General features: G+C 36.4%; 1 protein-coding gene across 5 annotated transcripts in view; it reads left to right on the forward strand.

Annotated features, from left to right (window-relative positions):
* Positions 1 to 131: 131 nt before the first annotated feature.
* Positions 132 to 14,912, forward strand: part of LPIN2 (lipin 2) — a 47,452-nt gene continuing 32,671 nt past the window's right edge. For 2 of the 5 annotated variants that reach the window (XM_085319343.1, XM_085319345.1), the window contains exons 1-2: positions 9,725 to 10,019; positions 14,643 to 14,843. In XM_085319343.1, coding sequence (XP_085175469.1) covers positions 9,933 to 10,019; positions 14,643 to 14,843 — 288 coding nt within the window. In that variant the 5' untranslated portion in view covers positions 9,725 to 9,932. Of the gene's footprint in view, positions 207 to 9,724; positions 10,020 to 14,642; positions 14,844 to 14,912 lie in introns of those variants that run through there. The other 3 variants (XM_085319347.1, XM_085319346.1, XM_085319344.1) reach the window with 2 other exon arrangements.

Consider the following 14,912-nt stretch of genomic DNA (forward strand, 5'->3'; position numbering starts at 1 on the left):
GCGCGCGCGCGAGCGAGCGAGCGACCTGCACCAACAGCCGCCGCTTGGCGCAGTTCGCATCCCGCTGCTTCCCTTCTCCTCCTTGCCCGTCCTCTCCCCGCTCCTCCCCCCTCCCGCCCTTTTCTTTTCCCTGGCTGTCTTCATCCATCCATCCCTCCTTCCCTCCCTCCCTCGACTGGCGCCGGCCCTGCCTGGCCTCGCTCGAGGTAAGCGGGAAGGGCCGCTGCCGCCAAGCCGCCTTGGGGAAGGGGCGCGCACGGCCGGGGGGGGGGGGGTGGGTGCGAAGTGGGGCGCAGTGGGCCCGGTGCCCCGCGGGGTTGCCGAGGGTGCCGGGCTGCCCCCGCGCCGCTCCGCTCCGCTCCCCTCCCCCCGCGCCGCCCCCACACAGGGCGCTGCGGGTGGGCGCCCGCTCCCCCCCCCAGCAGCGGCCGTTGGGCCCCCGCCCTTAACGGCCGCCCGCGAGCGGTTGTGCCGGCTCTGCCGCCGTGCGCTCCCCGCAGCCCCGAAAGCGGCCGCCTTGCGCGTAGGAGCCGCGCTGCCCTGGGCGCCTGGCTGCTGCGCCTGTTTGGAGGYGAGGGGGAAGTAGTCCTCTCTTCTCGCTGCCAGATGCGTTAGATGGATCTGGCAGAGCGCGGAGGCTCTGCCTGCCCTGCTGGCGAGCGCCGGGCGACCTCTGGCAGCGCCTCCCGGCCCTGCGCTGACATGAGCGCGGGGCGCCTTTGTGAAGCGTCGCTTTTATTGGCTCTGCTTRACGTTGCAACTCTCAAATTTAAAAGTCGTTGTACGTGCTTCGCCGCCCTGGCTCCTTCCATTTTACGGATATGAATTTCTTAGGTTGCTTCTGCTAACTTGCTTAGCTCCAGGGCATTCTTGGTTTTGGGCTTGATTTTTTTTTTTTCCTGTTTATGCGTCCAAGTAGAGGGAGTATGAAGTGTTAACCACTCGAAGTACACTGCCTGCGTTCTTTGTGTATGCATTTGAGTTTTTGCCAAGGGCCCGTCTAAGTTATTTTGTAGGAACTGTATTTTCCTTTCCTTAAGTGGTTACTGAATGCATGTTGGAGGCATCAATGGTTTGTAACAGAGCTAGGCAATATGCTGTTTAAACAAGTGCATTTTCATCCAGCAAAATGATGCAATAAATTTACCTGTGCTTTGCCTGTACTTAATGTTTTCTCACAGATGCAGTTGGGCTAGTTGTACAAAAGATGACCTACACACACTCTGACTTTTGCAAACAAAAATTCACTGCTCTTATAAGAATGCATTTATTAGCCATATCTCATAATGGGTGCTATTTTAGGATCCATTCAGAGGTGAAGAAGATAGACAATCCTGCAAAGCTCAGTAATTTTTTAAAAACTTTATAAYAGGGTTTCTCAGGACAGTTTTGAATACTATATTTTTAATGTTTGCAAAATACGTAAGAACACATTTTCTCTCTTCCATTGTATTTAAAGAATGTACAGGTGCTTATTAGTAAAAATGAAAAATCAGAAGCCCCCACATGCTTTCACTTTGTATTATAGAAGTTGGCTATAGTGATTGCCAGGCCCACAAAGCTCATTCTGATATTACTCTGTATATATGCATATGTAATCATAGTTTATATGTATGTACACTAGGAAGAACATACATGAATGTAAACCATTTTCCCACTTCCTAAAAAAAAATCAAGGAAGGGGAACTCTTTTGGGTGAAGTGAAAGAATGATCTGTGAAGTGGTCTTTAAAAACATATTACTACTATACCGTAGAATATTAGACCTGGTAAGCCATTTCTAAATGATCACAGTCACTCAGGATGTTAGGGAGTTTGAGTAAAATGCTACATTATCTGGTATTCTTCACTGAATGGTGCTGAAAGGCTGTAGTGAGTGATTGTAGTATAAATTATTAAGATTATAGTATAGCTCTTTAGTTAAATGTATTAAAATATATTTTTCAATGGCCCTCGAAACAGTGATGTAAGAACTTGGATATTTCTTATTCCTAGTACTTAATGCCCCAGATTGTTGCAAAGATAAGTTCTCTGTTTTCATAAGCTAGAAAAAAGTAAGTTTGAAATATTCTAGTATCACACTGTAGAAAACTTTGTCTTTTTTCTTTTTCTTGTTTTTCTCTCTTTTTTTTTTTTTCCCCTTCTTTCATTCCTGTAAAGTCATGATCAAGTGTGGTGGTATATCAAGTGCACTTATTGYACTTGACATCTCCTTATTTGTCTTAAAGGCCAGAGACTCTAAACAGTGGCCCTTCTTTGCATTACATGATTTTTGACTCCGTCTCTGCCCCAGAGAACTTGCAATTTAATTAGATCAGATCAAGTTGCTAGTACTGGAAATAAGTATTTTGTTCAAAGCCACGCAGGGAACCTCTGTCAAAGCTAGAAAATAAATTAGTTGAATTTCTTCCTCTTTTCCTGAGATGCTTACATGATTAATACTTCTGATAGATGATGGAAGGAGAAGAAAATTCCTAAGTTTTAATTGCAGGATCACAACTTGTAAGGAAAATGGAGAGACAGCTTTTGAAAGTCTCAGTGTGTGATCAGATCAGTGCTGAATCAGAACACTTACATTCCTTTTTTCTTTCTTTTGGTAAAATAACTTTGGCTTATAAAAATAACTTTTAATCATTGTTTATATCATGATTTGCAAATACATTTTAAGTAACAGTCTGAAAGGCATAAAAGGACAGCTTGTGCTGTCAGATTCAGTACTGCATAGTAAGGGCATCTACATTGAAAAGCGATTGAATTTAGACAAAATAGTGGATGATATATTTATGATGAGATACTAATCTAAAACAAATGCATTAGATGCATTCATACACTATTGGGTAAATGCTCAGAATGTATTTGTTCTCAAAATATATTCGTACTCAAAAGTACTGCATGTAATATGCCATATCCCAAAGATTCTTCCGTCTCACAGTGCTAATCAGGAGTACTTACTCTATGAACCTGTGATCTGATTTAAGTTGTGTTTTAAGATTGTACAGCAAAACAAAGATCACCTCTGTAAATACCTCRGTTAGGTAAATATACAGAGAATTAAAAAAAAAATAACTAGAATTATCCACTTCAAGCATAGTAAAAATGTTTCCACCGTTCAAAAGATCGTATCATTTAAAAATGAGAGRATGGGTAGGAAAACTAGAAACTCATCTTGGTTGTTACGAAGTTCTTGTACTTAGTAACATTAGTGCTTACATTTCTGTTTGTGTGTTCAGGCTGTTTTGATCTGAAACTGTCATGTCAAGTCAGAATATCTCAGAATTTGAGGACTGAGCTCATGTACTCTTTTTATGGGGGGATGGACAGTAGAGGATGAAAGGATTAATGTTTCTTTAAAAAACATCTTAAAGGAAAACACAGAAATTTAATGTTTTCTTGTGTTTGTACTGCAAGGGAATTTTTAAGCAAACTTCAAATTTCTCCTCTCTAGTAAAATAYTTTACTGCAAAGCTGAAAAACTGATAACAGTAATGTTAATTGACAACCTGCAGTAGCCACTAGAAATTCTCTTGAGTCATTCAGTGCTTTTTGCAAAACCAGGGGAGACCTCCTTATTGCTGCCATGTGTACTGAGTGAAGGGATAAGAGTTTTAACTGAAAAATTAGTCCCTTTATCCAAAATTCTTAGGTTCAAGACTAGACCTTTAAAATATTGTAAATAATATGGTGCACTGGAGAGTTTTCTGTTACTAGTTTATAGGGCTAAAGTCAGCACATGCTAATCCAATCTTAGGCTGTGTCTTTAGACTTACTATTCTTTTTAGACTGCGTAACTGTCTTCTCAGGAAATGTACTTGTTGTAGGTTGTGGTTATCAAAGGCTTTTTGAAGGAAGTACGTAAAGGACTCTTTGCTAGATTCTTGTAAAGAAACTTTTCAAATAATGAATTCCATTATAAATGAAATAATTTTTCTCTCACTTGACTAATGATGGAATTTAGTTAGATATGCAAACTGAAGCATAGTGATTTTAAAAAATATCTTGGTGGTGACTAAATGCCTTTCATTCCCTAGATAAGAAGTGTATATGTTATCAGAAATAAGGAACCTGTGAGGCTGCTTTTGACAGGCTTGTAGTGTCCTATATGGATAGTGCAGACATGCTACTCTGTGCTAAGGATGAGCAAGCATATCTTTCAGACATGACTTTGCATTCATTAAAACTTGATCAATAATACAAATAGCTTTGTTTTGCAAATGAGTAAGCATATTCTACTTTGCTCAGCTATATCTAATTTTTCCTATTCCAGTATCTCAAAGCTATCAATACCTTTGTGTGGAAATTTGGATGCCTAGCATTTCTTACTTCATTTGCTAATAAAATAGCAAAGTCTTATATGCAGATTAAATTCATTTTTTTTTCTATTTGGCACATGTGCAGCAATTCAAATAACAATAATGAGAGTCTACCAAATAAAGAAGGTTTTTTGTTTATATGCAGTATATTAAAATTAAAGATTTAGAACTTTTTGGATATGCTGTATGTCTGTTTCCCAGAATAAGTTATTTCTGGGAAGTTTCTTTTTAACCTAAAGATATGTCATACCTTACCTAATCTTATATTCATGTATCTATGCTGAAGGTAGTCACATTATTCACTACTAAGAAATCAGAATGATTTTTATGCTTAAATATGCATGGATGTGTTCTTTTGCTTTCTTTTTTATTTATTTATTTTTTTAACTATTTTTTTTAATGCTAGAAGGTTGGAAGAAAGTGTAAATTGACCTGAGGTCCATGACAAGAAACTTTRGTTTTATAGAAAATGTAGACAGGTAAGGGATTGCTTGTTAGGGAGGTGCTTAGTGCTTTTTTAAAAAATATACAAGTAAAGCTTCATCTGCTTCTTCCAGCTCATGTAAAAATGAGACAGATGGAATTTATATTTGGAAACTTTGGTTTATGTTTTATGTTTTTGGACAGAGGTTCAACTAAGGATGATGTGGCTGTAGAAGAGTCTGTGCTGTTGGAAATAAGTATCTGTCAGGGTATTGAGGAAGACTTATATGGGATATGCCCATGCAGGTTCTGAATGAGTGCAGTCTTACTGTAACCAGTTACTACTTATCAGTAACTTGAAGGATGTTAAGGTTTATCTGTGCCTAAGAACTTTGTGTTTGCATGTAACTTAAGTTTTTTTGATGGAGCAGATTGTTTTATCAATCAACTAATTGTTCTCACTGCAGTTCCTTTATAAACAACAACAAAAAAAAATTTTGAAGACTGAAGAAAAGGCTCATATTAAAACAAGCAAGGGTGCACTAATACTGAAATCAGAGGATTCAGAGTAGATCATACAGATGTATCTGGTGAGGTATTATAGAAGTGTCAAGTCCAAGTAAACTGTGATTTTTTTTTTCTCTTGCTGTTATTTTTTTTCTTACTGATCTAAAAATATCTCAGCTGAACTGAAAAAATAATCTTAGCTGAATGCCTCTTGATTTTATTTGATGGGAGATCCTTCAGGGGTTGAGTTTACCATCTTGCTTTGCAGATGGAAAATTAGACATCTGATTTTATTCTATTTTAATCACACTAGTTTAGAGGGCAGTGCATTGCTTCTGTATCAATAGTGTTTCTCTAATATCTGTTAATTGCTTGGATTCTTGTACCGTGCTATAATTACTTGTGATAGGATTTTTTCTTCATTTTTATATATTTTTTTGAACAGCTGATAATGATAATGGAGGCAGGTAATACTGCCTATTTATTTTGTTCAGTGTTTTTGAGTAGAACTTGACTTTTAGTAGCATGTAACTTTGCTAAAATGGAAAATTTCATCCCATATAATTATATATTGGGGATGTTCAGCCTTTATATGGAGAATTTTAGCAAATATATTAATCTTTTTGTAAGAATTGAAACTCAGTGATATGTTTCTCCTCTACTAAAGGAAAAACTAGCTGTTTTCTCTTAGAAAAGTCTTGGTATTCCTCTCCATAGGGAGCTGAGACAGATGGTCTTTATTCAGGATMTCTTCTGTCATTCATGTGTAAATTTATTTGAGTGCAGCAAAGTGATTAACCTTTGAAATAGGCTTTAAAGTCCATAATGGGTATGGACAGACCTTTGCAGTTAACTGTAACAAAGATGCTGTACTGAGTGTGTTCTACTCCCAGATGGACTGACCAGATGTGTATTTCGAGTTTCAGTAGGCAGATGCTTCAGACCAGGGCTAGCAGGGATGCAAGAATTCATTTTCATGCRCTAGTCGCTAGGGTAAAAACAAAGTGATAAGGCTCCCAATTCTTTATATATTTCGAAAATCAAACTGTGACTGAAAACAAATGTGATGGAATTTAGGGTTCAAAGTTTGGGTTTGGGGAGAAAAGTCTTTTTCCAGTGAAAATATGAAGTGTGGGACTGAACTGTGGTGCTTAAGAGTTAGTTTATGGGAAAAGGAAAAGGGTTTTGGAGTAGGATGGAGTGAAGAAGACAAATGGAATACAGAGCCTGTCAAAGTGAACTAGGATCTTCTGAGTAAGGAAACTTGTCATTGAGCGGTAAAATGAGACAAGGAGCCAAGGGTAAAGAGGAGGCAGGTTGATGTTATCAAGCTGGAGGAATAAGTACAATGGAAGTGATGGTATGGGTGCTCACTCCTCTGTCTGTAATGAATCTTGGCATCTTSAGAGTCTCACTTACTCCTTTTGCTAGCAGAAATCAGATATTTGCTGAATGTCTCTGATCTGTGTGGAGAATAACAACCTGTGCTAGTTGTGTGTTTTAACTCACATGATAGGGTCATTGCGGTACACTCAATGATTCCAGGCCTCTTGAAGATGTAAGAGGTATTGAAATAATAATCCCCTCTGTTGAGGAAACTCCTCGACTACAAAGAAAGGGGTGAAATCCACTTTGTTAAAAAAAAAAAAAAATCATTTGGACAATAGTTTAGTGAAAAGTTGGATGAAGGATGTCCCATGTTGTATATGTATTATAATTTGTTAATTACAGAATGAGAAGGCTATCTCATTCATAGCATATTTACCCCAATTTGTGAGTGAATTGCATTTGTGTACGGATGGAAGCTGATGTCTATAGGATTCCTGCGTCCTTTCTACCAGAATTTAGAAGGACATATGGAGATGACAGCTGGAGAAAGACATCCTGTAGTGGTGTTCTAGCCAATGTTCTGCATTTCCTATACAGTACAATGAAATCACTTAAATGAAATTTTCATGGGCAAACATTTTTTTTTTGTAGTGATCTAGAATATGTTAATCTGAATTGCAGCTACAAATAAAGCCTATGGAAGCAATGTTTTAAATATTTAGAGGGGTAAAGAATGCAACGAAACTCTGGAAGGTCAAGTTTTAACTGTGCTAAAATAAAATAAGAATTTTTAATTCTTAGTCTCTTGGCTAGAGCTCTCCATTGTGTAGGTGAGAAAAATAGTACCACATCAAGGGGCGCTGAAATAGCTCATCTAGAAGAGCATTAGACTGAAGATCTAAAGGTCCCTGGTGCAAGCCTGGGCTTCAGCAAGGGGGGTCCTTGTTGCTGCAACCTTGTTGCTGCAACCTTGTCTAACATGCTCTAGGCGACCCTGCTTGAGCTGGGGGGTTGGGCTAGATGATCTCCAGAGGTCCCTTCCAACCTTACTGATTCTATGATTCTATGATTTCTCTGGGATGTTGTAAAAAGGAATGAATGCTCTCCAGTATATTATGAATGTWGCCATTGAAAAAATATTTTAAAAATTAAATCTTACTTTGAATTAAGGTTTTTGACAAGTGTGTAATGAGATAAGATACGTAGCCCCACACAAAGCAGTTAAGAGAATATAGGATATTGACTGATCTCTGTCAGCAGTATTCACTTCCATGAGGTTAATGAAGAAATTCATATGTACTTTCTGGGGATAAACCACAGTAAATCCTGCTCACACCAAAGAGCTGGACTAAGGTTGTGAGGAAAATCTTAGTTCTAGTATTTTCTAAATTTCATATATTTGCTTTTGAAAACTGAAACGAATTTTCCTGTGTAACCTGTAAATAAATAACCTGGTACTTAAAAAACAATCTTACTCAGGGAGAATTACATTTTATTTAGCTTATTAATGTTGAGAAATAAAAGCCAAGGAGGTATATTTAGTGTGCAGAACTTATTACCTGTCTAAATCTTACCGTGCTGCTGGTTCTCTGGTTCTGAGAAATTAATRCTGTTACCGCAATTCTAGCTGTGTTCCAGAAAGACTGTCTTCAAAAGCATTTTAGCAACTGAAGAAATTAATGTCAATCTGAAATACTGAACAAATCTGAAATACAATAGATATAAAACTGTACACAAAAAAACCCATAAAGCTAAGTCAGAAGTGTTTTAAAAGAATCAGTATCTTACAAAGTTGATTTTTACTTTGCTTATAAACTTCCCTTCTTCCCATCATTTAATGGAACACACATCGCACAGACAAGAATAGCAAACAAGCAGAGGAAAACTGAGTGCTGTAGTTATCGTTCTTAATATCTTGTGAACAAAAGTCTTATCTGTGCTAATGAAACTAGCAATTTTTCCTGTAAAGAGCCACATTACATACTTAACAAGTTTACATTTAAAGAAAGCTCTCAGTAGCAATAACCTTACTGCAGATGTAGCAATTCAAATGCTCAGTTTAGGAGTTTGTTATCAAAATTGACTTAATTTTGACCTTGAGTGTAGTCCTTGTATTATTTTAGAAGTCCAGAAGCCACTTGCTTGCATTCAATAAGTGATTCATTGTCCCTGTATCAGTTTGAAGTATTAATTAAGAAAACTTCTTAAAGGAGGATAGAGTAAAGGTGATAGCAGAATCCTAGACTATTTTAACTCAAGAGGTAGACCTGTACAGTCTTCTATAGCAGACACAGAGTAACATGAGGGGGAAGATGTGTGTGTTTAAGCTAGTGAAAGAACAGTGAAAGAATGCCTCTGTGTTGAGGAAGTATTTCCTCAGTGAATGGTTGTCAGCAAATATGTCTCCCATTTCTAGATTTCAAGAGTAGAACTATTTCTTTATAATATTATGCTTCCTCCATTATTTCACATACTTAGAAAAGTAATGCTATTTTAAGATTATCAGATTAAAAATTAATTTTTATTCTCAGTCATGGAGCTAGGTGTATAGCAAATTCATATGCTTTGTCTGCACACTCAAATTATACTGCATTAACAAATTTGATTTAAATAACGTAGGAAAACTTCTACAGGAAAAAATGGTTATTTTAATGTAATTTATTTTTATATTGTTTTGGTATAAACTCTGCATCAGAATAGTTATCACTTTCCCCTTTTAAAATAGCATTGTCACATTTTTTTAAGGCCCCAATTTTCACAAATACAGTAATCAGATTTGAACAGTCATCAGATTTGTCTTGTAAAATTTGCAAAGCTAGCTCAGTGAAACCATCAGCAGAGGCGGTAGAGAGCACGGAGTGGCAGCTGGCATTTAATTCTGTGTGCTGCTGGCTGAACAAGAACTTCCAATGTTGCTACAGCTGGTGAAGTTATAACAGTGGCATGAAAAGTCTCCAAATGAGCTAATGTAGACATGGCTTAAGAATCATTAACTAAATCCCTGTTTCTTTCCATGGAAGCTTCACCCAAAGTCATGTGACTTATCATATATACAAGATCATTACTTATCAGTGCAAACATATGGTAAAGTCTGTCCATGTTATTACTTATCTCAGGGAGTGCAAAGGGGCTGTGACATTTCAAGCAAAGCCTATTGGTGAGGGAGTTTCTGTGTGAGTTTTCTTAAAGAAGCACTTCCTTTTTAATCATAACCGTGTGTGAGAAAGCATATGAAACATTTCTCTCTAAAATACTACAGGCCAGAAGATTTACATAAAGAGAAGAAATGCTGATACAACATTATGTTGTAACTGTAAGCTATGTATTTACCTGTACTATGGAAAGTTAGTTGTTGGTGTTTGAAATGCGTTTCTCAGAGAAGTATGATTTTAAATGTGACTTCAGTGGAACTGTTGCTACTGCCCATGAAAGAGTTCCTTCTGGAATCTTGGTGAGTTTGATGTATTTATTGCCAAGTATGAGTATATCATTCCCCACAGCATAATTAAATATCTAACAGTCTACTGCCTGTGCTTAATACTACATAAAAAACTTTAATTAGGTGTTTAGCAGACTTGCTTCATTTCCTACTTTTTTCTGACTACTGTGTACAGTGCTACTGCATTTTTGTGTATGTGTGGAAAAGTAGATCTGGTACTACAGTGATCCTGTTTTATACATTCATTTTTTTCCTCTGGTACTTTTAGGATACAAAACAGAAATTAGTAAAATTCTTGAGAAAACATCTTCTATTTAAGGAAAGCTGTTGCCTCATAAATACATAAGCATGGAAATATAGGCAAGAAAATATAAATTGAGGAAAATGAAGGCTATACTTGATTTATGTTTTGCCTTTCTACCTGATCTCTTAAAACAAATGCAGCTTTACTGTTTACATCATGTGGTATTAGACTACTTTTTAATTCTCTAAATGTAATTCAAAATAAATTGGATATATTAATACTCCATTGTAAGCTAAGATCWACATTTAAGTAACATCTTTACAGTGACAGCTGAAATTCATACCTGCTAAAACTGTTTTCCTGTAGAGCAAAAAAAATCCGATATTTGCCTCTGAGTAATGTGCACTACTTTTTTTAATGTTATTGAGCCAGGCATTTGTAGTGATTAGTACAAGRCACTACAGTCAATTATTGAAGACTGGATTAAATTAGAAGGGTATACTGGTATAAAGCATGTTAGCTATCAAAATGAAAAAAAGAAAAATTTACCTTTGCTAAAGCAATGTTCCAGATGCATAGAAAATGCAAGTTTGTGGACAGTTTTTTGACTGTTGTGTGCTTGCATACGAATATTCCCAAAGAATGTAGAAGAAATTATTCAGGAAAATACATTGATGTTGTAGTAGCCAAAAGTAATGTYTTTGCTTAATGTTATGTGGATGAAATCTCTGCACAAAACCTCCATCTCAGGTTATACAAACGTGAGCATTTCCTGGTAATTGGTTTTGAAAATTTAATTTGGATATCTGTTGTGTAGAATATGTTAGACTTCTGACAGGTGATAATATCTAAATCCTTCTCTATAAATTAATAGTACAACAAAATATAAAACTACAGCCTGATAGACAATAATATAAATTAGTATCTGATTTAGAATTTTATTTACTGACAATGTACAAGACAACATTTAGGTCGTAAAGAGCTCTATTCTTTATAAATATTGTTGTTAATATGTTCAAAGGTTCATAACTTTTTCATACACAGAAGTTACATTATTTACATATCATAAAAGGGTTTTGCTGCGAGCTAGACAAAWGTAACTGAGATCTATTAAAGAAATAACATTTCTTACTGGAAAAGGAGAGCRTGTATATATATATATRTGTGTGTATATATACGTGTGTWCACACATATATATACATATATATGTACATTCATCGCACATGAATGTTTTCAGTCCTATGAGTTTTTTGGGTGGTTTGCTGTGGTCAGATGAGGTCAGTTACCATGTCTGTGAGGAAATCTGGAGTATTTATCAGTTGAACTCAGTTCTTAGCTGCTGGTGTGATGTTCTGATCCTTTAAATACTTGCTACTCAAATGATAGAAAATGTCTTGCTAATGTTCACTTTTCAAGTCCTGTTCACTGAAGTGAAATATAAAGATTAGAGATTCTGTTAAGAACTTCTGTTCCCGACTGTGCCAAACGTTTCTTTTAACAATTTCAATTGTCTTGGCATTTTGAAATCAACTTTTCTATGTAAACTAATACAGTAAGAATCTCACTGGAAGTGGCCAAAGTGTAGCTATGAATCACAATAGATTGTGCACCAGAGACTTTTTCCCTTTAACTTAGAATGTGATTTGGCTATCAGTATACAGGAGGTATAATTGTTTAAAGAGTAAAACAGTGATATTGCTGCTTTTCTGTTTTGGGTTACTGTTCCATGTGAGGCAGAAAATGATCACTTGCTCGTCAAAAGGAAGATGTTCTGTTCCCTGCTGCAGCCTTTTCATCCAGCTTGCTGGTGCTGCAGCATGCCTCACAACTGTCTAGTGTTCAACATGTTCATCTTTGAGCTGATCTAATTTACTAACCTAGTGTAAGGAAGACATGGGTAGTCTTCTGTCAGCTGTGTCAGTGAGCTAAAATCAGTTCATTAAAAGGGTGTGATGAGGAAGGGATGAAGTGGGACCTACCCTTTTTGGCAAGAGTGAGCTACTATTTCAACTCAAAACATCTCTGTTAGGAAGTAGTCAACTTTGTAGTTGTATGTGAAATTACTTAGAGATTAAACTGAATTTTATTACTTATCAATCAATGCTGATAGGGAGCCCATTCAGCTAATCTCATTCATCATTCTGATAGCCTATTACTTTCGTCTTCATTAATCAGTAGAAAAGTTACTGTGGAAAAAATCTCTAGCATATTAACCAGCACAGTAATTCTGCAGATAATTTCAAGAGTTTTAAATCTGGATAGGCAAGCCCTCYTCTTCTCTTCAAAATCATGTGGAATGGTAGGAACTTTTTTTTCAAAATCTAAATATGATTAGGTAACATATGCTAGGCTTGTGAAGCCTGAGATGGGGAAAAAATACTTCTAGAGCTAACCCAAATCTCTGAAAACTACTTTCAATCACTTGCATATTTACAATTATATTGGTGCCATTAGATGCTACAAAAGCCCAAGCTCCTTCTGAATGAATACAGTACACTCTGTGCTACTATAAGGAAGAAGGCTCAGAACTGAAAAAACCCGTGTAATTACTTAGATAATGAAAACAGTATCAGAAGGAAAAACTCYTATAGTGCAATACACAGTGGTCTTTAGAGCCACTAAGAAAAATTCTAATTCTAGTCTTGAATCAAATCTAAAACCTTGTTCAGAGTCTAATAGAAATAAACTAGTATGTAGACAAAGAAACCCACTGTAAGCTTATTTGTAGAAATACTGTACTAAAATTATTATTATTATTATTATTATTATTATTTACATTTTAAGCCCAGTTATGTATTCAGTGTTGTGTTTTGCTTGTCTACAGTGGCTCGCTGTTCTTCCAAATAATGTCCTTAACTTCAAAGTCATGTGGTTGCTTGAATGTATTGGAAATGAGGTTATAGCAGTCTTTTAGTGGGAGGATAGAATGAGGAAGGGTTGCACTTAGAGCTTCCCTGGGTACTTCCTATTAAAACACTTTAATTGTTTTCCTTCCTCCTTCTTTTAAAACTCAGATGTTTTGAGAAATCTTTGGTCTCTATTTCTTCTTGTCACTGTATTCTTAAGTCTATTCACACTGTATTCTTAGTCTGAAATGACTAAGTCATTCAGAATACCACTTAAGAATTTTAATGGATTAGTCAGAGAATTCAGTAAGTGATTGTATACGTTCTTTGTCTTTGCATTTATTTCCTTTGCAGTGTTTGACTATAGCATAATCTTTCTAGGTGTGTCTTCCTTTTCTTGAATTCTTTACTAAACTCCCGACTCTCATCTAATATATGGACTTCTTCACCTAGACTACATGTTGTTTTTGTCAWTTTTTTTGCTGCCAGAGAGTATGAACAATGGCAGAAACTATAAAARAWAGTTTTCACTTGACTGAAACTTTGTGAAACAGCTGGAAAGTTCAGGACGTTGTCCTGTACTGCTAGGTTCTGCACGGTCCTGATACTGCTAGGTTCACTATGTTTTCTCTGAGCAAATTATACTTACGCAGCTGTTTGAAATATATGAGCAAGCTTCTTGAAGCTGTATACATTGTAACTATAGATGATACCTATTGTAATTTTACTTTAATCTGAAGTTAATGGAAGAGTCTCAGTAACTTTGATTATCTGGCATCTTCTACAGCAGGTGGAAGTCTTGCTTGTATCAGTTTTAGGTACCAAAGATGGGTGGCAGTGCTTTTCAAGAAGGCTTTGACAAGTTCRTAATTTTATGTTGCAAGAGGTTTTCAGTACTTATTTGTTGATGAAGTACATTCACTGGTAGTGTACTTTACTTGCATAGGAAAAGAAATGGATTTCTTCACATCTGTTTTTTCTTCACGTTTGTTTTCTCACTCTTCTGGGCAGCTTCTGTCTCCTGTTAAATGTTTTGATTGTTTATTTAAGGTGACTTAGCTGTTTGTAAAATACAGAGCTGTAAAGGATGAGTTATATATAAAGGAATTCTACGGAAACATTTCCTGATGCTTAGTTGTTTTTTTTTTGTTTTTTTTTATATAATAATATATAGGTACCTTCATTTTCAGCAGAAGATCGGTTGTACTAAATAACAGGCAGTGTACAGAGCATGAATTAGTCTTCTCAGCTTACCTGAGGAATTAAGCATCACCTACATCTAGGCCTTTTGAATTTAAAAATTGCATACTTTACATACTTTCAATATTTTAAAGTAAATCTTAAATAATAACTACTTACGATTAAGAATGTATTTTGTAACTGAAGTCTGTTAGTAATATGTGAATTAGCTCAAAATGCTGTTAACCTTTGAAGATGTCTGTGTTAAGCCTGTTACAATAAGCAACTCATTGATAAATGATGTTTTGATTTTTTTTAAAAAAAAAAAAAAAAACTTGCATTTTTTCCCCCCTTCTTCTCCCGTAGTCTCAGACTATGAACTACGTGGGACAACTTGCAGGTCAAGTCCTGGTTACTGTGAAAGAGCTGTACAAAGGCATCAATCAGGCTACTCTTTCAGGATGCATTGATGTCATTGTTGTCCGACAACAGGATGGTACATACCAGTGTTCTCCTTTTCATGTCCGATTTGGGAAACTTGGTGTCTTGCGCTCTAAGGAAAAAGTGGTAAGTTCAGAAATTGGACTGAAGCAAAGTATACATTCCTTTTATTTTCTTGTTCTTCCCCCACCCCCT

Source organism: Rhea americana, unplaced genomic scaffold (genome assembly GCF_003343005.1).
Source record: "Rhea americana isolate MKP2758 unplaced genomic scaffold, rheAme1 scaffold_58, whole genome shotgun sequence".
Taxonomy (NCBI): domain Eukaryota; kingdom Metazoa; phylum Chordata; class Aves; order Rheiformes; family Rheidae; genus Rhea; species Rhea americana.